Source organism: Lemur catta, chromosome 12 (genome assembly GCF_020740605.2).
Source record: "Lemur catta isolate mLemCat1 chromosome 12, mLemCat1.pri, whole genome shotgun sequence".
Taxonomy (NCBI): Eukaryota; Metazoa; Chordata; class Mammalia; order Primates; family Lemuridae; genus Lemur; species Lemur catta.
Genome location: NC_059139.1, coordinates 33,582,198 through 33,609,460, shown reverse-complemented (window position 1 = coordinate 33,609,460; position 27,263 = coordinate 33,582,198). Strand labels below are relative to the sequence as shown.

At 47.4% G+C, this 27,263-nt stretch overlaps 2 protein-coding genes and 1 long non-coding RNA gene across 6 annotated transcripts in view; 2 read left to right on the top strand and 1 right to left on the bottom strand.

Annotated features, from left to right (window-relative positions):
* The window catches only part of LOC123647984, a 34,297-nt gene extending 21,474 nt beyond the window's left edge, over positions 1-12,823 (bottom strand). For 2 of the 3 annotated variants that reach the window (XR_006738447.1, XR_006738446.1), the window contains exons 1-2: positions 12,747-12,823; positions 8,467-8,591 (exon numbers count right to left, since the gene is read on the bottom strand). This is a non-coding gene — a long non-coding RNA (uncharacterized LOC123647984). Of the gene's footprint in view, positions 1-8,466; positions 8,592-12,619 lie in introns of all 3 variants that reach the window. The other variant, XR_006738448.1, reaches the window with a different exon arrangement.
* A 157-nt stretch (positions 12,824-12,980) lies between these two features.
* CCNO (cyclin O) lies at positions 12,981-15,468 on the top strand. The gene is made up of 3 exons (XM_045565652.1): positions 12,981-13,510; positions 14,092-14,277; positions 14,757-15,468. The coding sequence occupies exons 1-3, from the start codon at positions 13,124-13,126 to the stop codon at positions 15,240-15,242; spliced, it is 1,059 nt and encodes a 352-aa protein (XP_045421608.1). The 5' UTR covers positions 12,981-13,123; the 3' UTR covers positions 15,243-15,468.
* A 3,586-nt stretch (positions 15,469-19,054) lies between these two features.
* Positions 19,055-25,974, top strand: MCIDAS (multiciliate differentiation and DNA synthesis associated cell cycle protein). 2 transcript variants are annotated; one of them, XM_045565650.1, is made up of 7 exons: positions 19,055-19,341; positions 19,426-19,522; positions 19,673-19,764; positions 23,419-23,491; positions 24,051-24,277; positions 24,900-25,010; positions 25,226-25,974. In XM_045565650.1, the coding sequence occupies exons 1-7, from the start codon at positions 19,225-19,227 to the stop codon at positions 25,664-25,666; spliced, it is 1,158 nt and encodes a 385-aa protein (XP_045421606.1). In that variant the 5' UTR covers positions 19,055-19,224; the 3' UTR covers positions 25,667-25,974. The 2 variants fall into 2 exon arrangements, with proteins under 2 accessions (XP_045421606.1, XP_045421607.1); XM_045565651.1 differs by lacking the exons at positions 19,055-19,341; positions 19,426-19,522; positions 19,673-19,764 and adding an exon at positions 21,428-23,021.
* The last annotated feature ends 1,289 nt before the right edge of the window (positions 25,975-27,263 follow it).

The window sequence follows — 27,263 nt, the reverse complement described above, 5'->3', positions numbered from 1 at the left end:
TGTGTTTCTAAACACAACAATCCAAAAAGGAAATTAAGAAAACAATCCTATTACAATAGCAACAGAAAGAATAAAATACTTGAGAATAAACTTAACTAGGGAAGAGAAAGAATTATATACTGAAAATTATAAAACATTGCTAAAAGAAATTAAAGATGACACAAATAAATGGGAACATATCCTGTGTTCAAGGGTTAGAAGATTTAATATGGTCCATATTACCCAATGCAATGTGTAGATTCAATGCAATCCCTATCAAAATCCAAATGGCATTTTTTATAGACATAAACAATCTAAAATTTATATAAACCATAAAAGACCCTGGATTGCCAAAACAATCTTGAGAAAAAACAACAAAGCTGGAGACCTCATACGTCTCGATTTCAAACATATTATAAAGCTACAATAATCAAAACACTATGGTACTGGCATGTAGACCAATGGAACAGAATAGAGTGCCATAAATGGTTCATACGTGTATTTCTGTAAGGTACGACTCAACAGTTCCACAAGCTGATACAGAAATAGCAGATATGATAACATGGAAATGCACATTAGAACACTGAGGGAAATAGAATTTCTCAGTCTCTCCAAAGCTATCAGAAAACATTGTTCCTGCAAGATACAACTTTAACATCCAGACTTGCCACATGGAAAAAAGAAAAAAAAACAACTGGCCACTTCATCCATTCGTTTAGAATCTGTATACTTGAACACACTTAGAGACTGAATTCTACCTCTCAACAGGGCAGTCCAATCTGCTACACACACAGCACTTTTGTTAACTGCACACTCTTGGTGCCTTTTCTCATAAACTCTAAGCAGCATATGACTAGACAGCCCTCAACAGCTGCTCTGTTTTGATCTGCACCCTGTGATTTGACATCCAAGTAGGCACATTACACATTGTCTCCATCAGCCTTCCCCTTTGTTGCTTTTCAATAGGACCAGCTTTGCTTTACATTTGGGACGGGTTTATTTTACCATGATCTGAAGATACTAATTGCTGCCCTCTTTCTTTTCTACGTGGTAGAGAAAGAAAACATAGACTAGATCTCTTCTGTCCGTAACAGAGAAGCCTGAGGTTATGTTAATGTAAGGTAGATGCTCATCATTTAAAATCATCATTATCATCAATAACAATAACACACAGTTGCATATTAGCTTTATCTTACATTTAGTCAGGAAGTATTCGTGGCATATAGTGAGCCTACTTCACACTCCTACTTCTTTGTAGATGACCTTGAAATAACTTTGGAGGATTTAACTATCAGAACCTAAACATTTGTAGGATTCCCACCCACCAGAAAATGTTGTCCCCCAAACAATGACATATCAACTTAAGCAACATTGTGAGAAATCTCACTTAGGTAATGGATTTACACATTAAAAGAAAAAGACTGACATTTTGACTTGTGAACACTAGCAACACATGAGAACCCTCTTCAAAGAGGCATTCCTGACCCTGCAATTAAAGTAGCTACCCCTTCACACTCTAGGTCACCACACTTTTAAATCTTCCCAAAGAACTTATTATTGTCTGACAGAGTTCATGTTTTCACTTTTAGCCTACTCAGTCCCTGCCCTATGCAAGCACAGTCCTTTTGTGTCTTATCCCCTGCTGCAAACCTAGAGCAATGCTCGGCACTTAGTAGGTACTTGTTAAATATTTGTTATGGAAGTCAAACTGCCCTTCGATAACAGGGGTGCAAGGCTAGAACTGTGGTAAGGGCCTAGCTAAAAATAATGATAATAGTTAGTAACTGTCCCCCTGTAATTGCCACTCAAGAGCCACACAGCTGGTGGTCATAAAGATTCTTAACTTTCTCCATAGATAACATCACCTTTTTGAAACCTAAAGGTAGTTTTTAAGATATCTGCCAGGTCCAGCATTCCAGTGGATTGATTGACCCAACCAGACCAGTGGCCCATACCAAGAAACTGACTCAACTGGAATTGTGACCCCAGGGACTGAAACAACACAAGCAGATGATTTCTACATCCCTATAATTTTGCCCCAATTAACAAACCTAATTGCCTAATTCCTTGCCTACCAAACTATCCTTAAAAACCCTGTCTCCTGAATTCTTGGGGAGGTGGATTTGAGAAATTTCTCCTGTCTCTCTGCTTAGTGCTATGTGGAATAAAGACTCTTTCTCTGCCGTAAAACCTACTGGCTCAGCATACTGGCTGCTTCTTGGGCAGCAGGCAAACAAACCCAGCTGGGTGGCAACAGAAGAACAGAGAGACAACTATAGTGTCCAGGTACAGTTACATTCTAGTAACAGGAGAACTTTTTAAGAGCTTCCTTCCATAGTTTATCTTAGATCTGCTACTTCATGTGAAATATATGTTTGTATCAGGAATGGGAGGTGGAAAGATAAGCTGTACTTTCCAGCAGGCTATTAGTCATGGCTCAAGAACAAAGACATGAGCTGCTCTCACTCCTGAGGCCAGCCTGCTTTCTGAGACCTTCTCTTGACTCCCAGTGAGTGCCAGATATAAGACTTTGCACTTTTCCGCCTATTTAAACTCATCTATTCAGTACCAGTGCTTCCTCTGAAAGGTGAAGTAAACTGTCATTTCTTTGTGTAATTACCTCCTAAGAGGTGGCTTATAGAAATTAGATGCATTCTGTGGTCATCACACTCAAATAGCTTTATACTTTCTTGGCTTCAAAGCCTTGCTTCCTTTACTCCATTCTCAATTCTAGCTCAGTCTTTACATGGTGGCACATACCTGGGCAAGGGAATTCTGCCTGCCTCACTAAAACACACCTCAGAGCCTCCAGGATTTATCACAAGAAAGTGCAACCAGCTCAGACCCTGTGGGCTCCTCCTTCGTCTGGGGCTCTCCCCCTCAGCTTTGCTCTCCCTTCAAAGCAGTGGCCCAAGGATGGCCTTCCCTTAGTTTTCTCTTAGCAGTTAATAAATATGGAACAGCACAGCAGTGAATGTCCAGAATGGAATCACAGATTTGGGTTTATATCCTGAATATTACACTTACTAGCAGTGAATCTTCAAGCAAGCTCCTTAATGTGTCTGAACTTGTTCTCCCATCTGCAAAATGGGGACAATAATTGTACCTATCTCATATGGCTGAGGTGATGATTAAATGCTACAATAAATATATCAGGCAACCTTATAAGCTAAAGAACTCAGCAAATCTTAATGATAACCTCCTACATGATCTGGCCCCATTACCTCTCTGACCTCATCTGCTATTCTCGTTCTCACTCCTACTCCAGCCATGTTGGCCTCCTTGCTGTTCCTCCACACACCAGGCCTGCCTCAGAGCCTTTGCACTGGCCATTTTCTCTGTGTAGGACACTGTTCCCACAGATGTCCACGTGGCCAACTCCTCTGCTTCCTAGAGGTCTCTGCTCAAGTGTTACCTTTCCAGTGGGCTTTTTCTGACCAGTTTATTTAATACCGCAACCTGCCCTCTGGCACTGTCCCTGTACTGCCCCCGTCCCTGTACTGTTCGTCCTTCCCTACATCACCACCCCATATAAGCTCCATGAAGGAAGGGATATTTATTCTATTCACTGATAGAATCCAAGTGCCAAAATAAAAGTCAAAACCAGTCTCACATACGAAGTTACACAACTTAGCTCTTGGGATGCCCAGGCCCTGTTTTATTGCATCCACTCTTTTCTAATGTCCACATATGACAGCTATCAATGTTTCAAAGGCCTCTCCTAGGCTCCCTGCTTTCTTTCAGCCAGTTACATATGAAGAGCGCCATTTTAAAACAAATAACACATATGCACACTTCAAAATTCAAAAGGTAAATGTAGGCATACAGTAAAAGTCCCTCTTCTTTTTATTTCTGTCTCTCAATCTCCCAGGTTTTCTCCCCAAAGGCAACCAGTGTTAGTTTCTTGTGTGTCTTTACAGGGAGATTCTGTGCCTATATAAGGATGTGTGTGTATATATATTTTACACAAGTGACAACATATTTTACATACTGTTTTGTGCATTGCTTTAACACTCTATTTTGAAAATCCCTCTGTATCAGTCCATAAACATCTGCCTCATTCTTTTTACTAGCTGTATAATATTCCATTTTGGATGTCCTTTACCAAGGACAATCTTTTACTTTTAACAAGGATACTGTAATAAATGTACTTTTATAAAGTCATTTTGCATTGATATAGAATAATTATCCAGGAGTAGAACTGCTGAGTTAAAAATTATTATACATTTTAAATGTTTATAAGGCCAGACATGATGGCATGTGCCTGTAATCCCAGCTATTCAGGAGGCTGAGGCAGAGGATCATTTGAACCCAGGAGTTTGACATTCCTGTCTGTGTGATGGAGGCCCTGTCTATATATATATATATGAATAAAAGAATGTTTACAGATCTTGCCAAATTGTCTTCCAAATGGTTATAACTTACATTTCCACCAACAACAGATCGAGGGCCTATTTCCCTACATCCTCTTATCAAATGTTTGGATTTTTTTAATCTTAATTAGTAGGAAACAGGAAAATGTTTGGATTTTTATCAATCAGATTAATTGTAAAATAATATCTCATAGTTTTAATTTGCATTTTTCTTATGAATTTGAGCATCTTTTCATATAAAACATTTTTCTTGTGTACTGTCTATTCAAATATTTGCTGATTTTTCTATTAGATTGTCATTCTTTTTCATACTGATTTATAGGAGAGCTCTTTATATTTTAAGAAAATTAGGCCTGTGTTTCTGATATAAGATATAATTATTTTTCCAGTTTTGACTAGAAATACAGTTTTTCCCAGTAATACTATTTTTTTTACTTTTCATAATCAAATTTCTATAAATCTCTTCTTTTATAGTATCTTGGTTTTGTGTCATACTTTCTATTCTGAGAGGATCACAAAATCTGAGGCATATTACTTTAACACTCACCACTGATGAACAAATCTCCTAGATATCCCAATTGGCGGGGGGGGGGGGGGGGGGGGGGACGGACATGTAGCAAATACAGGAAAGAGACATTTCCTTCCTGCAAATTACCAACATCTTTCCCTTTACTCTGGTTTCTTTTCTGGAAAGTGTACCTTTTCTCCAAGCAAATGACATCAGGAATGACCTCATTCTTCAGGTGAGACTCTGCTCCCCCCATACACTGGTAATAGCTTAATAAAGCCATGTAGTAAATACCCAAACAAGTCTAATAACACAACATCTTGACCATATCATAAATGAATGGTAACACCCTAAATGTTATACACAGTGTCAGGAAGATTTGTTGCTCTTGACACCCTGAGTCTACATGGGCAATACCACCATCTAAAGCAGTGGTCCCCAACCTTTTTGGCACCAGGGACCTATTTCATAGAAGGCAATTTTTCCACAGACGGCGTGGGGCTGTGGAGGAGGCAGAGCTCAAGCAGCGATGTGAGTGATGGGGAGCAGCTATAAATACCGTTGAAGCTTCGCTCACTCTCTGGTTTGCCCACTGCTCACCTCCTACTGTGTGCCCCTCTTCCCCCCAGATTTCATGGAAGACAATTTTTCCACTGTGAAGCTCTGCGGCCAGGTCCCTAACAGGCCGAGGACTGGTACTGGTCCATGGCTGGGGGGTTGGGGGCCACAGATCTAAAGGGAAACCAGCAACCAATCAATATGGAGGGAATCCAGTAGAATGAACATCAGGCTACAAACACAAATTGAGGAAATGTTTCCAAGGCCCACAGAAATAAGTCACTTAGTCTCCCAAACTGTGACAAAGCTGAGGCCTGGGCTGACTTCAAGCATATTATGCTTTTGTGCTTACTATCTTTTTAGTTCTTCTTGACGTCCACATCTGATCCAGACCCTGGAAGGACAGAAGCTACTGCTGGAGACCTTCTACCCCAATATTACATTTTCCTTCTAATAACTAGAACTCAGCATCTGAATGTGGCAAAGAGACATACACTTTATAAAAGTAAAACTTCTTAAAATGCTCCCCCAGGTAACGCTTATTTGGAGGGCCACTACTTCAACACTTAAAGACCAGACTCAGATCTCAGATGAAGTCTAGCAGAAATGTAATATGAATAGTAGCCTCTTTGCAATTATAAATCTTACACACACACACACACACACACACACACACACACACACACACACAAATCCTAACAAACTAAAGATCAGGTATTATTTTCCCCAGTTGCCCTGGGTGACAAAAACACATATACCTTATAATTGAGCTGGACAAAAAACATAATTAAAGCAGAAGCTGATCATATTGAACACTACATGAACATATTATGTGTCTTATTTAATCCTTACAACAATCTTATGGGATACTCTTACTACTCCATTTTTTATTAACAGCTAGAGAAACTGAGGAATAAAGAGATTGAGTAACTTGCCCAAGTTCACAGAGCTTGTGTGCTGCAGCTGGGATAGAACTTCAGGGGTTTGACTCCAGAACCAAAGCTCTTAACCATTGTACGGTACTGCCTGTACTGGGCAGATTGCCATAGGTGGGTGTGCGTTGGGACAAAAAGCACATCTATGCATGAGGGGAGAAGCAGGCCACTTGAACATGTGGTGTGTACTGAACCTTTGATGAACTGGCAATTGGCAAAATGCCAGGAAGGTAGGTAACAAAGGATAGCCTTTTCCCCAGGTGGTCATTTAGACATGTAAGTCAAACGTCCGGGTTTAAAAAATGTGCTGAAAATTCTTGTCCTTTGTTTACTAACTACCAGCAAAACTTGTCTGACTTCAAGTACCTTAAATACTTAATTTTGATGCTTGAAGACATTAATAGAAAATAGAGTCTTAAGTAAATATTAGAATTTTTAGTGACATCAAATCTGAGTTTAAGTATTATTAAAGGTGCTAACAAAGTTGTCCACATTTAGGTGACAACTCATTTTGTTTGCCAAAACAAGGTACCCTCAGTAAATTCATTGTTCCTACTTCAACCCCCACCACAGAGCTAACGCAGGGTGAGGGTAGGGGCTTTTATCTATAGCTGAAGTGGCAAACTAGGAAAAAAAACAACACAAAACAAAACCAACTTTGGTTCCATTATGTTAATATTCCCTTGCAGATTTTATAAAACACACCTAAAACAAACAGGTCAAATCATGATTAAGCAGCTTTCATTTTAGAAGCCTGAGTTTAATTAGGTTTTACATTTTTAAAGTATTTTAAGTTTACTTAGTGCATCTAAGGTGCATTGGGCCCAGTCCCAGAGAGATTAGTAAACAGAAATTAATTTTAAAGACCTTTCATGGGGAAAATAAGAAGACCTTAACTTGGACCATATTGTTCATACCACAAACACTGAGGAAAGGAAAATGTGGCACTGAGGTCTCTGAGTGATAGTCGTGGTTTAAAAACTTCAGAAAGTGGAGCATGCGATCAGGGGATGTGCAGGTGTGTCACTTTACATGTCCCGTCTAAAGCTAAACATTGAATTGGGTTTAAATAATGCGTTCTATAATAAAGGAGTAGAATATCAGAAAAATATTGTGGTAAGAAGGAGGGAGCCACAAAATTCATGAATGTCAATCGTGTTATTTACCCTTTTTCATTGATGACATCCAAATTCACATCTCCAGCCTGGACCTCATTCCTGAACTCCCAATTTGTGTATTCAGCATCCTCACATGGATGCATAACACTCAGCCATCTCAAGCTTAACACACTCAAATCAAACTGCTTATCTTCTCCTTCCCTTATTAGTCTTTTCCATCTCAGTTAATGACAACTTCATCTTTTCAGTTACTCAGCCCAGAAAATTTGGGGTCATCCTTGACTCTCTCTCTCATGTCCTACATCTTTACATCAAATTCTGTTGGCCTATATTCAAAATACATCCAGAATCTAACCACTTCTCATCACCTCTACTACTGCCATCCTGGTTCAAGGCACCATCATATCTCACCTGCATTATTTTAACAGCCTCTTGAGTGGTTTTCTGTTTCTGCTTTTGTCCCCCGCCTCTGGCCACCCACATGTATTCTCTGCCCGGGTGATCCTTCTACAACAGTGCTGTACAATGGAAATGTTAGGTAGACAGCCAGAGACTTCTAGCCCCTCCTGCAATTGCTACATCTGGGGGAGGAGGAAACACCCTATAAATCTGACAATCAGAACTTAGCACAACAAATGCAAAAGAATGTAGAAGTACAATACCTAGGACAACCTAAGGCTAGTTATCATGTCATTAGCTTAAATCTACATTGCGGTTCACCCACCCAAACAGGCTTTCAGAGAGGCTCATGGGAGATCCACAGGCGCAGTAAGACTCAGGTCATATATCTCCCAACTGTCCATCAAAGTGGTTCATGTTGACATCTGAACCACAGGGAGGTCCCAATCCAGACAGTATAATACAAGACCAGACCATAACCAAGGCCTTTTTTTGTTATGACAAGAGGCCCTGTTTGCCATTCTGTGGTGAATGTATCTTGCTCTTACTCTGTAATCCTATCTTTCTCTCCTTAATAAACCTCGTTTTGTGCTTACCTTACTTTTGGTGTATCTGGTTATTCTTTGGCCAAAAGCACATCAAGAACTCACACTTCAGACTGCTGACCCGAGAGAAAGATGGTGTGAACCAAGCCACATATGTATTAATAGTTTTTAACTTTCTGAAAAAGCAAAAAGAGATGAAACTAACTGTAATAACATCCTTGATTTACAAAATCTTGGCACCCCTTGTCGGAACCTCTCTGTCTTCATCTCCTGCTACACTAACCCCCTTACTCTGCTCCAGGCACATTCCTGTCTCAGGGCTTTCGCATATGCTATTCCCTTTGCCTAGAATGCCCTTTCCCCAGAATATGCATGACTCACCTTCCACTCCTTCAAGTCTTTGCCCAAACATCAACTGCTCATTGAGGCTTTTCCTAACCTTCCTATTTAAAATTCCTATAATCCCCATGCCCTTCTCCTGCTGTATTTTTCTTAGCTCTTTTCAACCATCTAACATATCAAATATACAGTTATTTGATTATTATGCCTCCTGGAATTTGCATCTGTTTATTCAGTGCTGTATTTCCAACACCTAGAAAAGTACCTAACACAACAGTAGGCACTCAATAAATATTTTGTAAACTGATGAATGACTAAAAGTAAACTTTGATTTTAACAATGAATACAAGCCATAACTTCAGAGGATGTCATGCTGGCCACTGTAATGGAGAGATGGCTGAGAGTCTTTGCTTTCCTACTCTATAGAGGAGAGGTGCAGAAACCCCAAATGCCAGAGAGATGACCAAGGGGAGATGACACATGGCTCTTCCAGGAAGCAGTAGACAGGAGTCCTAGACATAAAATCTAGCCCTTACCTTTGAAGGCAAGTATAAGAAGGAGCTTTGATATCCAAGTTAAATCAATTAGAAATGAGGTTTCATCCAACAGTAAGAGTTAGAAAAAACATAAAAACCTGAATTAAAATAAAAGACTGCATATGTCTTTATTCACCCATTGGTGGGGAAAAAAAAAGAGACTGCTTATGACTGAGATACTACACTAAGTCAGAAAAGCTCCTTCAAGTTTTTTCCTCCCCAAATTCCATGAAGCACGGTGGAGCTATGTACAAGTTTATATTGAATATTTTCATGAATTAATTCAATCAAAATATTGGGGTTGTTTCAACTAAGCAACAATTGAGAACAAAAGATAACCACTTGTACTTATATATGTATATTCATTATTTAAATAGTGTCCTTTAATACTTGCATCCTGATTGAGGATGCAATCTATCTTTACAGTAAAGGCTTAATTGAATGGAAACATGAGATTTTCTTTTGACCTTAACCAGACTGATGGAGGCTTTGTTGTTTTAACTATCATCCATTCACTTGCCTGGGTGCATAAGCCGGACTCAGAGACCTCACTGACTTCTAACCTAAGACACTGAGCCTCCCTTTTAATCTGTTTCCTAAATCTGTAGAATCTAATCTCTTATCTTTGTCCTCATTCCCCACCATCATCCCTTGCCTGAATTACTGCACCTGACTGGGCTTCATCCTTGCCCTTCCAATCCATTTTCCAGACACCAGCCAGAGTAATCTTTTAAATAAAAGATCATCTCCTTCTCTTGGTCAGGTCTCTTCAGTAGCTTCAGGTAAAGTCTAAACATTTAATGTCGCCAACAAGGCCAGCATGATCTTGCTGTTCAAGTAGTACAGCATGGTGATTATGGAGCAAGGAGGTGGGCTAAGTTTGAATCCAGGCTGTGCCATTTACTAGCTTTGTGACCTTGGGAAAATTACCCTATGCCTCAGTTTTCTTATCTATAAAATGGGGACAATAATGGAAGCTATCTTATAGAGCAGTTGTGAAGATTAAATGAGTATAACATACACAAAGAGGACAACACAGTACCTGGCATATAAGTTTTAGGTAAGTATTAGTGATTACCTCCCCTGTATCTCTTCCCCTTGACTCTGTGTCCTAGTCATTCTGTATGAGGTAGGCCCTAGGACATTCCAGGAATCATGCCTCCAGACCCCCCTACATCCTGCTCCTCTATTTACAATGTTCTTCCCAAATCCCCCTCCTCTTTTCTTTCTACCCCCCTCCTTCTGCCTTAATCACCACTTGCTTTAGGAAGCCGTTCCAGACCAGGCTAGTGGCTCCTACTATGGGCTTCTGTGGCACCAGGTAGGGCTGCCTGATGTCAGGATGCCCTGTTAAATTTGAATGTTAGATAAACAATAAACAATCTTTTAGTATAAGTATGTCCCATGCAATAATATACTAAAAAGTGAATAATTTTTTCTTACAAATGTCCTATGCAATATTTGAGACATATTTATAAATTGAAAATGTGTTTGTCTGACATTCGAATTGAGTGTCCTGTATTTTGTCAACCCTAAACCAGGAAATCCTCTACCATCACTCTTATCAAACTTTAATCATTAAAGTAAGTGGGACAAGTGGTTCTTTGTTTCCCCCACTAGAGTGTCAGCTCTGTGAGGACAGGGCCCACGCAGTTTTAGTGTTTTAGACTCAGCAGGCATTCCACAAATACTGAGAAATAGAACCCTTAAGCCAAAGCTCAGGCACCACCTGTTGAGAGTTGACTCTAACTACAGGTAAATTCCCTGGGAGACCAAAACACTTTCAGCGTGGTGCAAGGAGACCCTCTCATCCACAGGTGAATCAAATGATGACACTGCTTTTCAGAATATCTCCAGTGTGATAATATTATTGACTCTCCAATAACAACTTTAAGGTAACCCCTCTATTTTACATTCAAAGAGGCCTTTGAATTTTCACAGCTATTTCACTTGACCCTCAAGGCAAGTAATAATACCCACATTTAACAGATAAGAAAATGGAGATTGGGAAAAGGTAAATGTCTTGCCTAAAATAACCAATAAAGGCAAGCGAGAATTTTGACCCTCAGGAGTTGACTTCATGCTTTTTTCACTGTACCACACTGGCCATGTGGGCCAAAATGAAGAATCTGGATTCAGGATTCTTTCTGTCACTCAGAAAGCTTCTGTAGGAAGAAGTCTGATATTGGCATCTCTCTACAGAACCAGTTGCTCCTCCCGTAATGTTCCCCAACAACAGCCTGAGAGGACAGAAGGAGGCCTGGCTGGCATCCTTCCCAGGTGATTCTTACCTCATCTCCCATGTTACAGATGACACTATTTAGGCCAGGAAAATAAAGAGCTTGCTCAGAGTTACAGGGAAAGAGGGGTAACAGTGGCCAGAACCTGAAATGCATTACTTTTCTTTCACCTACACGTCTGGTAGACACCACCACACCCTCTACTGAATTTTTAGAGACAGAAACTTGCACGTTGATTACATACATTTGTCAGCTTTCCTCTGGAACGAGGTGAGGATGGCTGAACCTGCTCTTGGTTTGGCACTTAGTAACCTCACCTCTCCGAACACCTCTGGAAAGCTCATCAGGCTGAGGGTGTCTGGCCTTTCTGCCACTAGGAAACGTTCATAGGAAGATTAGGGGTACTTGTGCTCCTAGAGCCCCTTCTCAAGGGTTAGGGACCCTCAGGAAGATCCACGCACGCCAGAGGAGGACTTCAGCTTCTACAAGGACAGGAGTCCATGGACTAGACCAGTGGTGCCTTGAGGAAACTGCCACATCCCCATTCCAGCTCTGCTTCTCTGAGCTTAACACCCTGGAAGTGCAGAAATGGGAAGCAGGGAATAATCAAGAAAGGATTAGGCCGCTCAGGGGTAGAAGGCTAAAAGCTAATGGCCTAAAAAGAACCCCCCAAAACAAAAAACAGGCTGTTTCGATAAGTAGAAATGCAACCGTCCAGATGTGTTCTTAAGCCTCGGCAGCCTCAGCCTAACTTGGCTTGGGGTAGAAAGTGTGGGAGAACGGCTTCACAGGACTGAAGACGTGCTGTGTGAGGTTCGCAGGGCAGTTTTCTGTCTCGTGCACGAACGCCTGGCTGGCTGGACTAGCTCCTGCACACAGCAGCATGCGCAAACCTGCTGCGACTGCTCCGTGAGACCCGCGGAAGGAAGGGACACTGGCTACTCGGGTACTGACTGAAAAAACACAAACGCCAACTGAATTAACCCTACAGCTTGTTTGGGTCACTGAAGAAAATTTCTCCTGTCATGACAGAATTCTAGCCCGACCTTGGTTTGGAGCTCAGAAGCAGACTTTTACAAAATTACCGACCTGGATTAGCGCCGGCATGGAAGGTGCTCGAAAGCGTAAAGACCGTCTGGCCAAAGGCAGAGAGATGCCCCTGGGAGAATATCTTTCTCTGGCCCAGCCGAGCCCCTCAGCGAGGCCCGCCGCTCACCTGGCTGCGCCGCGGGTTTCCCACTCCCACCCGCTCCGCGCGCCCCGCTCCCTCGGCGACCCGGGCTCCGGTTGCCTGGGCAACGGCGGACGCGGGCGACGGAAGGCGGGCACGGCTGCAGCCCCTCCTCCCGCTGGCGCACTGCGGCTGCGACGTGCTGCTTGCGCGCTGGGGGAAGTGGTTTTTCCATCAGGGAAAGCGCGGCTCGCGTGCGGCTCTGGGCTCAGCCAGTGAGCGGCCAGAGGTGTGGTAGAGGGAAAGAGCCCCCCCCGGGTACTTAAGGACGCGCCAGCCGTAGAGCCTGGCCTCTTTCGGACCTGCGTTCGCAGCCCGTCGCAGCCAGGGCGTTGTGGGTAGAGCGGCCACCCGGCTGCATCATGGTGGCCCCTTGTCCTACCAGCCCGGCGAGCCCTGCCACCGGGGTGGGGAGGCGGGACAACGACCAGAACCTCCGTGCCCCGGTGAAGAAGAGCAGGCGCCCGCGCCTCCGAAGGAAGCAGCCGTTGCAGACCCTGAACCCATGCTCGCTCCCCGGAGACTCTGGAGTTTGCGACCTGTTCGAGTCCCCCAGCTCCGGCTCCGACTGTGTAGACAGCCCCACGGCGTCGGCGGCGCGGGGTTGCAACCCCCCGCCCGGCCCTACCCAGCCGTTAGTGCAGCTAGATCTCCAGAACTTCCGTGACTACGGCCAGAGCTGTTACGCCTTCCGCAAGGCTCAGGAGAGCCACTTCCACCCGCGGGAGTCGCTGGCGCGGCAGCCACAAGTGAGGCGCTGGTAGAGCCAGCTCCCCGCCGCCACTCTTCTTCCTCTCCCAGGCTCTCTCCTTTCCCGCTGTGTCTGCCCTGGCCCGCGCCAGCCCAGTTCCTGCTCCCAGTGGGAGCAAGAAGGGGCCTTGGAGGGGCGGGTCACCGGCCTCAATTTACAGATGGAGATAAGTGGGGCCTCGACGGCCTAAGGGACTTGCCCCAAGCCTCCAAGCTGTTTAGTGTGAGAGAAGTTAGTTTCTCGGTTCGAGTTCAGATTCCTACCGACCTCGGGCCTGTTACTTAACAATCCTGAGCTTATTTCTTCGTTTGCAAAATGGGTCCCCTCCCCTTCCATGAATTGCTTAGAGGATTACTAGAGGTAGTACGTGTGAAGCACCCGGCCGAGCGCCAGGTCGGAGCGCAGGCGTTCCGGCTCGGCGCTGCCCGCGAGTTTCCCGGTTTCCAGAGCATTTAGCTACCCCCCGCCTTCTTCCTGCCTCCCTCCGGGGAAGCTCCCTGGGTCGTCTTGGCCCTTCACTTGCGCAGCCCCTCTCTGCCCTAGGCTCAACCGGCCCGCTCCCCTCCTCCCTCCCGCCAGGTGACGGCGGAATCCCGCTGTAAGCTGCTCAGCTGGCTGATCCCCGTGCACCGCCAATTCCGCCTCTCCTTCGAGTCGCTGTGCCTGACGGTGAACACTCTGGACCGCTTCCTCACCACTACGCCGGTGGCTGCAGACTGCTTCCAGCTGCTCGGGGTCACCTCGCTCCTCATCGCTTGCAAGCAGGTACCTCCACGCGGCAGGGAGGGCCGAATTGGCCGCCCGGCTCTCCGTGCGCAGGATTCGGCGCTGGGTTCCCTGGACTCCTTTTGGCAGATGTTTGCAAATTTATATATCCCTCAGCCTTAAGGTCACAATTCTCCACAAACTAACAATCCTGTCACTCAGCCTCCAAAGAAATAGGCTGTAGTCGGTCCCGAACAGCTCACCGTGGCACCTCTATTCTCGTTTCCGGAAAAAACCTTTCAAAATTTCCAAACCTTTTTTTTTTGGGCGGGGTGGCGGGGGGACATTAGAGGAACTGTGCTGGAAGTACGACCCAGTTGACTTTAAGTGGCAGCAGTGGAGAGGTGTGAAGTACAGGATGTCTTTCTGGAAGGGATGGAGGGGGGGCGGATTCCCGGTTTTCTCCCGGAATTCAGACTGGGGTGGGTCTCAGCCCTGGCAGCCGCGAGGCGGGGGACTGAGAGCGCCCTGTGTTGCAGGTGGAGGTGCATCCGCCGCGCGTGAAGCAGCTCCTGGCCCTATGCTGCGGCGCCTTCTCCCGGCAGCAGCTCTGCAACCTCGAGTGCATCGTGCTGCACAAGCTGCACTTCAGCTTGGGCGCTCCCACCATCAGCTTCTTCCTCGAGCATTTCACGCACGCTCGCGTGGAGGCGGGGCAGGTTGAGGTCTCCGAAGCCCTGGAAGCACAAGCCCTGGCGCAAGGGGTGGCGGAGCTGAGTCTGGCCGACTATGCTTTCACCAGCTACGCCCCCTCCCTACTGGCCATCTGCTGCCTGACGGTGGCTGATCGCATGCTGCGGCTCCCGCGCGCGGTGGACCTGCGCCTGGGAGAGCACCCGGAGGCAGCGCTGCAGGACTGCCTGGGCAAGCTGCAGCTGTTGGTGGCCATAAACAGCACCTCCCTGACTCAGATGCTGCCCCTCCAAATCTGTGAGAAGTGCAGCCTGTCCCCGAGCTTGAAATAAATCAGACCCTTGGTCTCCTTTTATTCCCGGGGCCAACTGATGGCCCTCCCATTGCTTTAGAAGACTGTAGTATTGGTCCACGGGGGGGGGGGGGGTCAGGGCTCCTGCTTTGTCAGCTGCAGGTTGTAAATAGTGTAGAAAGTATCATCTAGTAGTTTATTTCGCTGAGAACACACGAGGGAGCCGAGCCTTTCTCCAATAAACAGTCAGTTGTGATTTGTCTGAATGCTGCTATATTGCACGTGTCTGTCTGCGGGGAGGGAAAGTGAAGTCAGCTCAGGGCTAGGGGCGATCGCCAACGTTCCAAGGGATCCTCCTCCCTCTCTCTAAATCCACTGTCGTGGGTATCTCTGTGCAGGAACCCCAGATCAGGCAAGGTTCCAGAGATAAGGGGAGCCAGGGTCACTTGTGGGATTGGGTCCTGTGACCCTCATGTCAGGAGGCTGGGGACTGTGCATCTCCAGGGCTCCAGAGGGCGCGGGTGGAATATGAGGCCGAATAGAACCCACAGAAGTCGATGACGTTTGGAGAGGCCAGGGTTGCTCTGGCAGGTGCGACATAAGCAGGGCTGGGAAGCTTTGGGGACCACGCAGGCGCATTAGCGGAGGGCGAAACAAGAGAGACCCAGAGACCCAGAATCCCTGGTACAACTGGCCGATGTTAGTTAGAAAGGAAGGATTTGCAGGTGGTCATGGTCATTGCAAGGCGAGCCAATTTGCCCTGCAATCACATGGTTCAGCTGTTCAGGAAGCTACAAGTAAGCCCAGGGTAACAATGGCATAAGTCATAATGGCTATATTGAGTGCTTGCAATGTACCAGGTACTGTGTTCATTCAGCATTGGTTATTTCAACCTTCTAACAATTCTATTATATAGCAGAGTCTGTTATCCCATTTTTCAGAGGAGGACACTGGGACACAGAGATGTTAACGGTGGAATAGCCAGGATTTGAAGGCAGGTGACATGAGTCTAGACTCATGCTCTTAGCCACACCGCTAAACTTCTTCCACTAATAGGCCTCTAGAACTTCTCAAAACAAACAAACAAACAAACAAACAAAAACCTGATGTAAGTGCTGGTCAAGTTAATCACTCAGTGCTCTTCATTCAATAGAGCTATAGAGAATATATTTGGAGAGCCAGCACAGTCCTTCCTTACCTCCAGTCATGTTACAGGACTTGTTTTATAGATGAGAAAACTGTGTTGGAAAATGAGAGGCTTTTGCTGGAGTTCTGTGACTCTATAGCTGTCACAGTATCTTCAGCCTCACTGTGGTGAATCTGCTGCAGGTCCTGAATCTCAGCTCTGTCACCTCCAGCAAATGTCTTATGCTCTCTTGATACCAGGGTGGTTGTGAAGCTTAAATGAGATTAAGCTTAAGTGTTGTGAGGTAGAATAAAGCAGTGATTAAATGAGTGGGCTCTGGGCCCCTATGCCTATCCCTCAATTGTAAAAATTGTAACAATAGCACCTATTTAATATGGTTGAGGTATGGCTCTAATGAGATGCTCCAAACAAATCCCCCAGCATGAGTCCTGGCACAGGGGAAGCCCTCAAGAATAGAAGGCTAGTGGTAGCCTGCACAATGATGGAAGGAGAGGGATTATGCAGAAAGACTTGGAGCAGAGAACAGAACAAGAGAGAAGGCAAATATGGGAAAATTTTAACTGGGGGTTGTTCATTGTACTGTGTTTTCAAATTTTCTGTATGGTTGAAAAAAAGCACAAGTTTGAGGGAAAAATCTCAGTCACATTCCACTACATTTAGAATAATCAAAATATATGACAAAAGCAATTAAAAAGCAAACAAATTCAAAGCAAATTTAGAGAAACTTCTTTGCACTTAAATGCATCTTCCAAGTGCTCTCCAGAGCCAGGGGTGCCTTATTCTGGACCCCTTGGACCCTTCTTGTGATATGTTGATACACTCAGCTCTCTAGGAACTTTCTCTTCCTTGGCTCAGGAAGAAGGAAGTGGTGATCTCCAAGCTGTTTGGAGGAAAGCTATTCTGTATTGGTGAAAAAGGAGGAGAAGGAAGATCATATCAACTGTCACCAGTCTCAAATTATCTGGGAACCTTTGCCTGGTTGTATGGGGGTAGAGTCTGGCCCTTCTGCAAAAGAGTAACTTTGGGAGGAGGTGTCTTCAGCAGTATCTACCCCATCACTCAGCCATGATTGTTACAGATGACTGGTTCCAGAATCATCCAGAGTAGGAGTTATATAATCATGCCATTCCAGTTCCTATTATTACAGATAATCTATTGTATAATGCCCATATTTCTCTACCCCAATTTGGAACTCAATGATGATTGTTGGGAAATGGGCTTATCCTGGAAAATCTTGTCTCCATGTGTAGAGATCTCCTGGAAACTCAGCTAAGAACTCCCCTACTTATTTTACAGACTGGAAAGTGGGTAAGGATGGGGAGGAAATAAACTGGCTACTGGTTGTACTACCCAGGAATCAGGAGACATAGCCAGAAACAGGCTGTGGGAAGCTGGAAGCATAGCTGAAAAGGTTGCTTAAACAAACAAACAACTCTATTAATTTACCCATACTGAGCACCAGTCACTTTACATAAATAGTCTCACAGCAACTCTATTGAAGTCAGTGTTACTATTTTTCCTAAATACTTCGGGCTCACAGACCTGGTCCTTGGGCACCCTGACCTTAAAGCCAAAGCTCCTCCTCACCATCAGCTACCCCACACCAACTCTAGCTGACTGACCTCACCCCAATACAGTTCCTGCATCTACGCATGAGTCAGAGGGTCTCTAAGTCAATTCCACTCCTACCATTGGGTTACCCTCCACCACTGTTACGGGTATTTGTTTCTTACTCCAGAAAATGGGTGGAAATAAAAGAGGACGGTGACACTTTAAAAGAGGATCTTTCACTACTACTAGGTATAAGGGGAAAACAAAGATTCCAATTTCAGATGATTGTTGAAATTGGATGAATATGAGTAGTCCTGAGAGAGGCCCCTCACCAAGGATGCCCCTTTCTGGGAGATGTCCCTTCTTGGGACAGGGGTCAGGCTTGGAAATGGTAGCTAAGACTGTGGCACAGCAAGGCCAGCGGTAAAGAGAGCAGCAAAACGTTGCGATGGGCAGCTGAGGCCACCAGGGGAGAGAGGACAGGGTTTGGTGGGATTTGTCCACCTTGGCGTTTTCAGAAACTGGAGGAGGGTTTGTAGAGTCAACTTTTCTTAATTTACTCTTTTAAAGGCTGTGCTCACAGGCCACTGTCCAGAAAAGTGTGGGGCTGGGGGTGGGGGCGCGGCTCCTGGCATAAAGGCCAAGAGAGAACAAGTGGAAGTCCGAAAGTCAAGACCCAGAATGCTGCCCAGATTTAGGGGAAGGTACTGTTCCAGGGAGTCCCTCCTGGAATTCTACAACCCCACTAAATCCTGCAGGGCAGAGCAAACGCGGAGCCTAGCTTTGGCGAGTGTCACTCCACGTTTATTTCGTGCCTTATGGCTGGAGTGGCAAGAAAAGGAAATAAGAATCGTTAACTTTTCCATTCCCGCTGTCGGGGAGCGGGAAGACAGGACCCAGTGCGAGGGACGGCTGGCGCTCGCCCGCCCCTCCTTCTTTCCCTCTCTTCGCCTGGCGCGGCCCGGGACGGCGGCGCCAACGCTAGCCCAAAGGGCGCTCGCGGGCCGGGCCCCGCGCTGGCGGCTCCCGGGGGAAGCCTAGTTGCCAGGTTGGGTTTGACGCCCCCGCCCGCGCGCAGATTGTCCGTGCAGAAGGCGCCACCTCTGGCGCTCAGGCGCGAGCCTCCCCTCCCGCGCGGCGGGCCTCCCCTCCTCCCCGCCCTCCCTTTGCACCTCCTCAGCCGCCCGTCGGCCCCTCCCCGGCCACGCGCCTGCCCCATCCTCCGGCCGGCTTCTGAGCTTGCAGGCGCCGGGCGGAGCGCTGGGTGTGGGTCGCCATCCCAGCCGCAGCCGTCGCCTCCGAGCAGTCGACACCAGGTGGCAAGATGCAGGCGTGCGGGGCCGGCGCGGCGGGACGCCGGGCCTTCGACAACATCTGCCCCAACAGGATGCTGGGGGTGCCGGGCCGGCCCCTCGGCAAGCCGGGGAAGCTGGAGAGGAAGGTGGGGCCGCTGACTGGGGTCGGGCTGGGTCTGCGCTCCGTGCCCGAGGGCTGACCAGCGCTCACCGTTTCTGTGCCCGGCTAGTTCGCCTCTCCGCGGAAGTTCTTTCCCGAGTACACTGGCTGCAGCCCAGTGTCGGTGTACGGGGATACCCCGGACGCGGAGCCCGCTACGCTGCCAGGTGAGCCCCCTGGCACCCGCGCGACTCTTCGGGTTCCCCGAGCCGGGTGGCTGCGGCGCGCGCGGCTCTCTCCCCCGGGGGTTCCAGCGGCAAGCCTGGCGGAGAGGCTCAGGGTCCGCCGGGCGCGTGTCTCCCGGTCTCCCCGCGCAGCCCTCACCACCATAGACCTGCAGGACCTCGCGGACTGCTCCTCGCTACTCGGGGCCGACGCGCCGCCTGGTGGTGACCCGGCCGCCTCGCAGGTACTTCCCCTTCTCGTGGAGCCTTGCGTAGCCCAAACCCCGACTCCGGAGCGGTGGGTTTATTTCCTCAAAGGCTGGTCTGGGGCCAGGAGCGCAGGCACATTTAGCTGGTGGAGGGAGACGAGGTGCGGCAACCTGAGCCTCCCGGATCAGAACTTCCTCCTCCCTCCTAGCATTTTATGAAAGCCACATTTCCGGAGCTGTTCTGATCAACTTGGTACAGTTGGACTCACCTGGGGGGCTTCCTGCCATCCCCCTCCCCATCTATTCTGGAGCACAGGCAGTGTGGAAATCGAGCACTGAGGGACCAGGTGGGTGGGTGGGAGTGAAGTTGCGCACTGGGAACCTGATGCATGTCCTGTTTTCTCAACATCCCCTTTCTGGCCATTCACTGACCATTTTCATTCCATGAGTATCTAAGGAGAGTGGAACTCGGTGGATAACTCCTTTATCAAGACTGAAAAAGAGGAAGAGAGTCTGCATTTGCAGACAGCAGGGAGGACAAAGGACTCTGGAAGAAATCTGACAGAAAACGTTCCTCTCTGCAGAAGTGACTCTTCAGCACCTGTCCCAACAGGATGCTGGGGGTGCTGGGCAGGCCCCCGGGCAAGCCGGGGAAGCTGGAGAGTAAGGTGCAGCCAGTGACTGGGGCCGGGCAGGGTCTGCGTGTTCCATGCCCTGAGGGCTCGCCATTTCTGTGCTTGGCTAGTTCGCTACTCCGGGGAAGTTCACTTTCTATTTATTTATTTATTTTCCCCATCCGCTCAGAAGAAGGAAGTTCACTTTTTAAAAGGTCCTCTTCTGCCCCTCCAAACGCTCTATTCACTTACTATCAAGGGGCAAAAGGCATTTGACTTTTTTCTTTCCTCCTAGACCTGTTTCTTTTTTTTTTTTTTTTAACTTCCATCCCACTCCCACCACTTGCCAGCTCTGACACTTCGCGGGCAGAGGATGGAGCCTCCCAGTACTGGTGTCTTGGAGGCCAGAAGCCTGGCTCATGGGTGAGATATGAAGTGTCCAGAAGGACAGGGGGCCTTAGCCAGATGCAACCCACAGGAAGAGTGCCAGTTCTGGCTTCCTGGCAGCAGGTGCTAGGGTCTGGAGAGAGGCCCAATGCAGAACTCTCCAAAAGACTTGACCACCTCCCAGAACTAGGGGTGGTGGTGGAGCAAGCTTCTCAGGCCTTCTCCAAAGGCCTCTTACAACCATGATATAGAGCCCACGGTGACTTAGGGTAGGTGGCTGCTAAGAGCAGAGATTGTTAAGGAAAGAGGGAGGAGTTGACATTGCACTGCAGAGGCCATTTAATTGTGCTTTTTTGACCTGGATGCTCAAATAAGGAAAGACAATGTATGAGCATCTTCCAACTGACTTAGAGGACTAGGTCACTCCCTTACCCCAACATATTATTTTCCAAGTCACAAAAAACCAAGCAACTCTTGCTGAATTTTTTGCTTAAGTATACAGAATTTATTTTATTTTATTTTTTATTTTTTTGAGACAGGGTCTTGCTCTGTTCCAGGCTAAAGTACAGTGACATCATGATAGCTCACTGCAACCTCAAACTCCTGGGCTTAAGCAATCCTCTTGCCTCAGCTACCCAAATAGCTGGGACTACAAGCACATGCCACCACAGCTGGCTAATTTTCTTTTTCTATTTTTTATAGAGGGGGGGAGGGGTCTCATTCTTGCTCAGACTGGTTTCAAACTCCTGGCCTCAAGCAATTCTCCTGCCTGCGTCCTCCAAAGTACTAGGGTAACAGGTGTGAGCCACCACAGCCAGATAGTATACAAAATTTAAATTTGACATCATGTTCTGTGTTAGTAATTTTTTCTTGCTGTTATAGTTGGAGAAATGCCAGATTCATGCAATTGAGGAGGTAGGATTCAAAATTTCAAGGACAGAGTTCACACCAGATGGTCCAAATGGTCCAGAATTTTTCCTGGGAAAGACAGAGCTAATACAGAGGAGAGAGGACTCTAGGGGAAGAACCTCTAGGGAGACCCCTGGCTGGTGCACACTCAGGTCATATTTCCCATCCCTTTCCTGCTGGGGAAGGTGGACAGAGAGAGGAAGTGCTATAGAAGAAGTGTTTGGGGTCAAGAATAGGCCAAAACCTGAGATAGCATAGGAGGTAGCATTTGCTGGGCCCCAGTTCCTGAGCTGGCCTCCAGTCTCCTCGTGGTAAGGGCTTTTCTCAGATTCCTGCTGAAAGGGAGACCTTTTAGTCCTTGAAGAATGAGTCTCATTTCTGACTTATTCAGTGACGGCAGAACTCCAGGATTTGTCTAGGGCTCTCAGTCCTTCCTTTCTCAGCTCCTTTTTCTTTATAGCCTCAGTGTCCAACCTGTGCTAGAGGCCTCTCTGCCTGACTCTTCCCTCCCTGAAGAAAACTGATACTTGCACATTCTTTGAAGTTAGGGCCAGGATAAGTTCCTCTTCCCAGAAATATCTGAATAGTAAAGAAGGGCTTTGGGGAGAACAATGTGATTAACACAAAGGAATAGATCAGTAAGTGGAATAATGGAATAGCTACATTTTTCTGACGGGCATGTTGGCCTCACAGCATGGCCCCTGAGAGCTACTCCTTTTCCCATGGCCTGCCGCCTTTGCTTGGAAGCCAGGTTTCCTAAACAGAGAGAAAAGCTAGAGGCAATGAGATATAGAGGGAAGAGGGATGAAATAGGTAGCATTTCAGGGCAAGAGTCCCCATTCCACTATTTCAGAGCTGGATGACTTTGGGTAACAACTTCTCTGAGCCTCAGATTCTTCAGTTGAAGAGGAATCACTTCCCAGGCCTTGCCTGCTTCTGGCACTGGTGTGAGGATTAACAAGACACTCTATATGAAAGAGTTTCGTCAACTCTAAATGTTCTTGATTTAAGGGACTAAGAAGGTCTCTGGGCATTCAGCTTTTTGCGTACCCAGACACCCTGCAGGAACCCAGGAGAGGTACAGTTCAAGATGTTGGAGATGCAGCCCAACTTTTTGAGAAACTGAAAAGAGCAATAGAGGACATACTGTTGTGCGCTGAACAGAAGTATTTTCCGTAGCATTCCGGGTCCCTCAAATCATAGCCTACCCCTTCACCCTCCGTTGTGGGAGTGGGGATAGCTATGACCAAGACTTGGCGGGAAACACGGCTTCAAGTTACTGCTTTGGAAGACCCTGCAAGCGGATCGGGTCTGGGGAGGAAAGACTCGGCGTTCACGTGGTGCTCTGTGCCCTTAAAGCGGCGGCTCGGTGGCAGGTCGGGGGTAAGTCGGAGTTGAGGTTCCGCGGGCTCAAGAGGAACGCTCCGGGCCGCGAGGGGGAGGCACCCGGGACTGCGCAGCTGCCGGAGGCCCGGCGCCAGTCCCCCGCACCGGCAGCTGAAGGACTGACCGCCGACACACCCGCGCTCACAGTGTCTGCGCCTGCAGGGAGTCGCGAACTGCAGCCTCCGGGTCGGTGTCCGCACTCCCCACCATGGCAGTGCGAGTCTGCCGTGTTCCCTGTCCCTGTTGGGGCTTGAGTTTTCAGCTACGAGGCTGGGCTGCAAACGCGAGTGAGTGCAGACCCGCTGCCGAGCCCGAGAGGACGTCTGTCGGTCTAGGAATTGTCCCAGACCGCTAGAGTCGACGTTAACCGGTTTGCACCTCTGGTTTATTTTAGAACCATTCCCTCCAAACGGAAGCAGCCTTCGATCTGCAGGATTTCAGAGACACGGTGGATGATCTCATTGCAGGCAAGTGAAGTCTCCTTGCAGTTAGATAACAGCGGGATTGCCTTCCACCCCCAAATCAGACTAGTTCAGATTTTGTGGTCTTGAAGGTGGTAAACCCAGCCACACGTCAATGACAGTCCAGCAACTCATCAAAGGGTCTTCTGGCTCTTTCATATTTAGAACATTTCCCTCCCGGCAATGGAGAAGTTGACTGCTGGATCTGTAGCTCTTTATCGACTATGGGTTTGAGTTGTCAGAGAGAGAGCCCTACGCTGTGATGTGACGGGGGAGAGGTTGAGTGGCGCGAGTGTTCAGAGAATCTAAGGCCTATGGGACTTACAGGCCTCTGCAGGTTTTCTTGATTGAGTTCAGGTCAACTCAACAGGCATCTATTGAGCACCTGCTGTGTGAGTACAGGATATCAGGAAGGGCTTGGGAATCTTAGGTGGTGTGGACTGAGGGGTGCTTTACTTAATAAAGGAAAATCTTCACATAAATCCTACACCCAGAGTGGCATTTTCTCCTATAGCTAGCGGGGCTAGAGATTGAGGCTGCAAACCCAGTTCTCACTCTTCTCCAGACTCGTCTTCTTTGATGTCACCTCCTCTTGTCAGCGGAGACTTCCCCTTTTCTCCTTGCGATGTATCACCATTCGGGCCCTGCCTCACCCCGCCGCTGGACCCAGGAGCCCTGCAGTCACCGTCGCTACGCCGCCCTCCAGACGTGCCCCCGCCTGAGCAGTATTGGAAGGAGGTGGCCGACCAGAACCAGAGGGCGCTGGGGGACGCGCTCGTTGAGAATAACCAAGTAGGGACCCTGGGTTGGCGATCAGGAATCCTGGGGCGGGGACAGGGTATGGGGGGGGGACGCGGAAGTGGAAGTTGCGAGAGCGATGATGCATTCCTGTGGATGTCAGAACCAGTGGACTGGCTAGGGGTTCACGTGGCTGCTGTTGCTCCGGTGGCTCCACCTCAGCTTCCAACTTCACTAAGTGGGAATAATCCTATCCCACCAGATTGTTAATAAGGCCGCCAATATTTACTGAAGCTTTCTGCGTGCCTGGCCCTGCGCTTATCAATTTACTTTCTTCGCTCGTTTAATGCTCATAATCACAGAGCTAGCTACTCTTACCGGCCCTGTTTTACAGATAAGGAAATCGAATGATGGTTGAACTTCCTAGAAATAGAACCTAGATCTACCTGTTGCCCAAGTCAGTTCTCTTCACGACCAGGCTACACTGAAGATTAATTGAGATACATTTAGTCCAAGTGCTTTGTTTAAAAAAAAAAAAAGTCATTCTCACCAGCGTAAATGCCGTTGAGTTCCCAGTTCCTATGAGACGTGAGGATCTGGGTTTGATTCATGCAGAATATGCCGACAAGACTGAACACAGTGGCCTACCGCTGAATGTTTGGGTCTCCTCCCGCAGCTGCACGTAACGCTAACCCAGAAACAAGAGGAGATCGCCTCCCTCAAGGAGCGGAACGTGCAGCTGAAGGAACTCGCCAGCCGGACCCGGCACCTGGCCTCCGTGCTGGATGTAAGTGGGGCGCGGGCGCGTGGGACAGTGCAGGACGTCGGAACTGTTCCAGTGCCCCCTCCACCCTGCTCCCTGTGTTGGAACCCGGCGGGGGCCAGGAAGAAAAGAGGACGGCTGGGCGCGCAGTGCGTAGCGCACCCAGGTCTCCTTTTGCGCGCCCCGCACGGGGCGAGTCCGGCAGGCCCCAGGGCGGCGCTCTTCCCTATCTTCCTTAGAAGCTGATGATCTCACAGTCCCGGGACTGCGGGGTGGCGGCCGAGCCCTTCCTGCTCAAGGCGACAGCCAAAAGGAGCCTGGAGGAGCTATTCAGTGCTGCAGGGCAGGATTGCGAGGAAGTGGATGCCATCCTGAGGGAGATTTCCGAGCGCTGCGACGAAGCCCTGCAGAGCCGCAATCCCAAACGGCCCCGACTGCAGCCAGGGTCTGCGAACACCGACACCAGGCCCGGGAATCTGCAAGGTGCCTTCCGGGGGCTGCGCACCGACTGCAGCCCGAGCGCACTGCACCTGAGCCACAGCGAGCTGGAGGAGGGCGGCTCCTTCAGCACTCCCATCCGCAGTCACAGCACTATCCGCACCCTCGCCTTCCCTCAGGGCAATGCCTTCACCATCCGCACAGCCAACGGGGGTTACAAATTCCGATGGGTCCCCAGTTAAGCTGAAATGTGGCCTCCCCAAAACACTGCCCTGTATTTCAATTGAAGTGCCTGGAGGCTGAGCGGGAATAGCTGGAACTGTTTCTCGAATCTGGCTTCCCAGAAGAACACTCCCTGCAGTGCGAATGCTACCCTGAAACTTACTTTTTCAGGAACAAAAAAGTATTGATCACTGGTGCACTATAAAGTTCTGCTACAAAACATTGTATTAGCTATTCCCCTTTTCACAGCGAAACTGTGTGTATGTATGTGTGTACCTACACGTGTGTGCATACACATACATCAGTCAATTAAAAATATTTTTATTTATTCATCTATCTATTGATTGATTGACAGAGTCTCGCTCTGTTGCCCTGGCTAGAGTGCAGTGGTGTCATGATAGCTCCTTGCAACCTCAAACTCCTGGGCTCAACCAATCCTCCTGCCTCAGCCTTCCCAGTAGCTGGAACTACAGGGGCCCACCGGCTAATTTTTTCTATTTTTAGTAAAGATAGGGGTCTCACTCTTGCTCAGGCTGGTCTTGAACTCCTGAGCTCAAGCCATCCTCCTGCCTCAGCCTTCCAGAGTACTAGGATTATAGGCGTGAGCCACCACACCCGACCAGAAATATTTATTTTTAGCAGCCTTGAATTATGTACTTTTAGAGCAGGAAGGGATTCAGAAACTGTAGCTACTTTTATAGTTATGTAATGTCCTAGTTTTATAAGGAGGAAAAGGAGGCTCTAAGAGGGTAATTTTCTACAATAGGAAGCATTATTGGAAGCTTCCAATCACTGTCATTAGTCAATTTGGGCATTCTAGGCCCAGAAGCCAGGTCTCTGGGTGAATATTTTAATACATCACTGAACTTCCCTCAATCCTGGAAGGATGCCTAATTTTGTTACTATTGAAGACTTTTATTTTAGCTGCCAGAATAAAACATCAGGAAAAATAACCTAAACAGTTGTCTTTGGAAATTGCAGATTCTCAGAGTCAATGGGCTATAAACAAAATGGGTGCTAAGCTTGTAATGGTCATTCATATAATTTTGAAGATTTATGGTAAATGTTTACATTAATTATACATAGTGTTTTTTTGTGTGTGCAAACTGAATAACTACCCCCAAAGCAAACGTTGTTAATAAGAAATGTAAGTTGTTTTAAGAAAATGGCATATACCACATGAAAGAATATTCACTTTTTTTTTTTTTTGCCAGAAACCCAGTGTGGAAATCTTGGTGAAAGATTTTGAATTCCACAGATAAAACTGGAGTGCACATTCATGTTTTACACTTCTTAGCTTGATCTTTCTCAGCTTGATCTATATAACATGTCAGAAAAACTACTTACATTAAAACTTCAAAATGCCTTCACTTTGACTTTTCCTCTGTTCCCTTTTGTCTGGGGTTCCTTTTTCTACTCTGTTCTAAAATTATTTGAGTGGCATATGTCAAGTAGTGATTTGTCCCGACCTTCATGCTTCTCAACATGAGGGCTGCTTCTTGTGTTTGGGGGCTCAGTTTGGGCAAGTGTCCAACTGTGTTACACCACACAGTGTTGCTGGTTCTGCCAGTCTGAGTGGAGATATCAGGTAACACCAGGAGTTGGGTAGGGTGACAG

Excerpts from the sequence above, each read along its gene's own strand:
- CCNO (XM_045565652.1), top strand. The coding sequence starts at position 13,124 with ATGGTGGCCCCTTGTCCTACCAGCCCGGCGAGCCCTGCCACCGGGGTG. Across the intron at positions 13,511-14,091 it reads CGCTGGCGCGGCAGCCACAA|GTGACGGCGGAATCCCGCTG; the intron begins GTGAGGCGCTGG and ends CCCTCCCGCCAG. Across the intron at positions 14,278-14,756 it reads TCCTCATCGCTTGCAAGCAG|GTGGAGGTGCATCCGCCGCG; the intron begins GTACCTCCACGC and ends CCTGTGTTGCAG.
- MCIDAS (XM_045565650.1), top strand. The coding sequence starts at position 19,225 with ATGCAGGCGTGCGGGGCCGGCGCGGCGGGACGCCGGGCCTTCGACAAC. Across the intron at positions 19,523-19,672 it reads GGAGCCCGCTACGCTGCCAG|CCCTCACCACCATAGACCTG; the intron begins GTGAGCCCCCTG and ends CTCCCCGCGCAG. Across the intron at positions 25,011-25,225 it reads ACCTGGCCTCCGTGCTGGAT|AAGCTGATGATCTCACAGTC; the intron begins GTAAGTGGGGCG and ends TATCTTCCTTAG.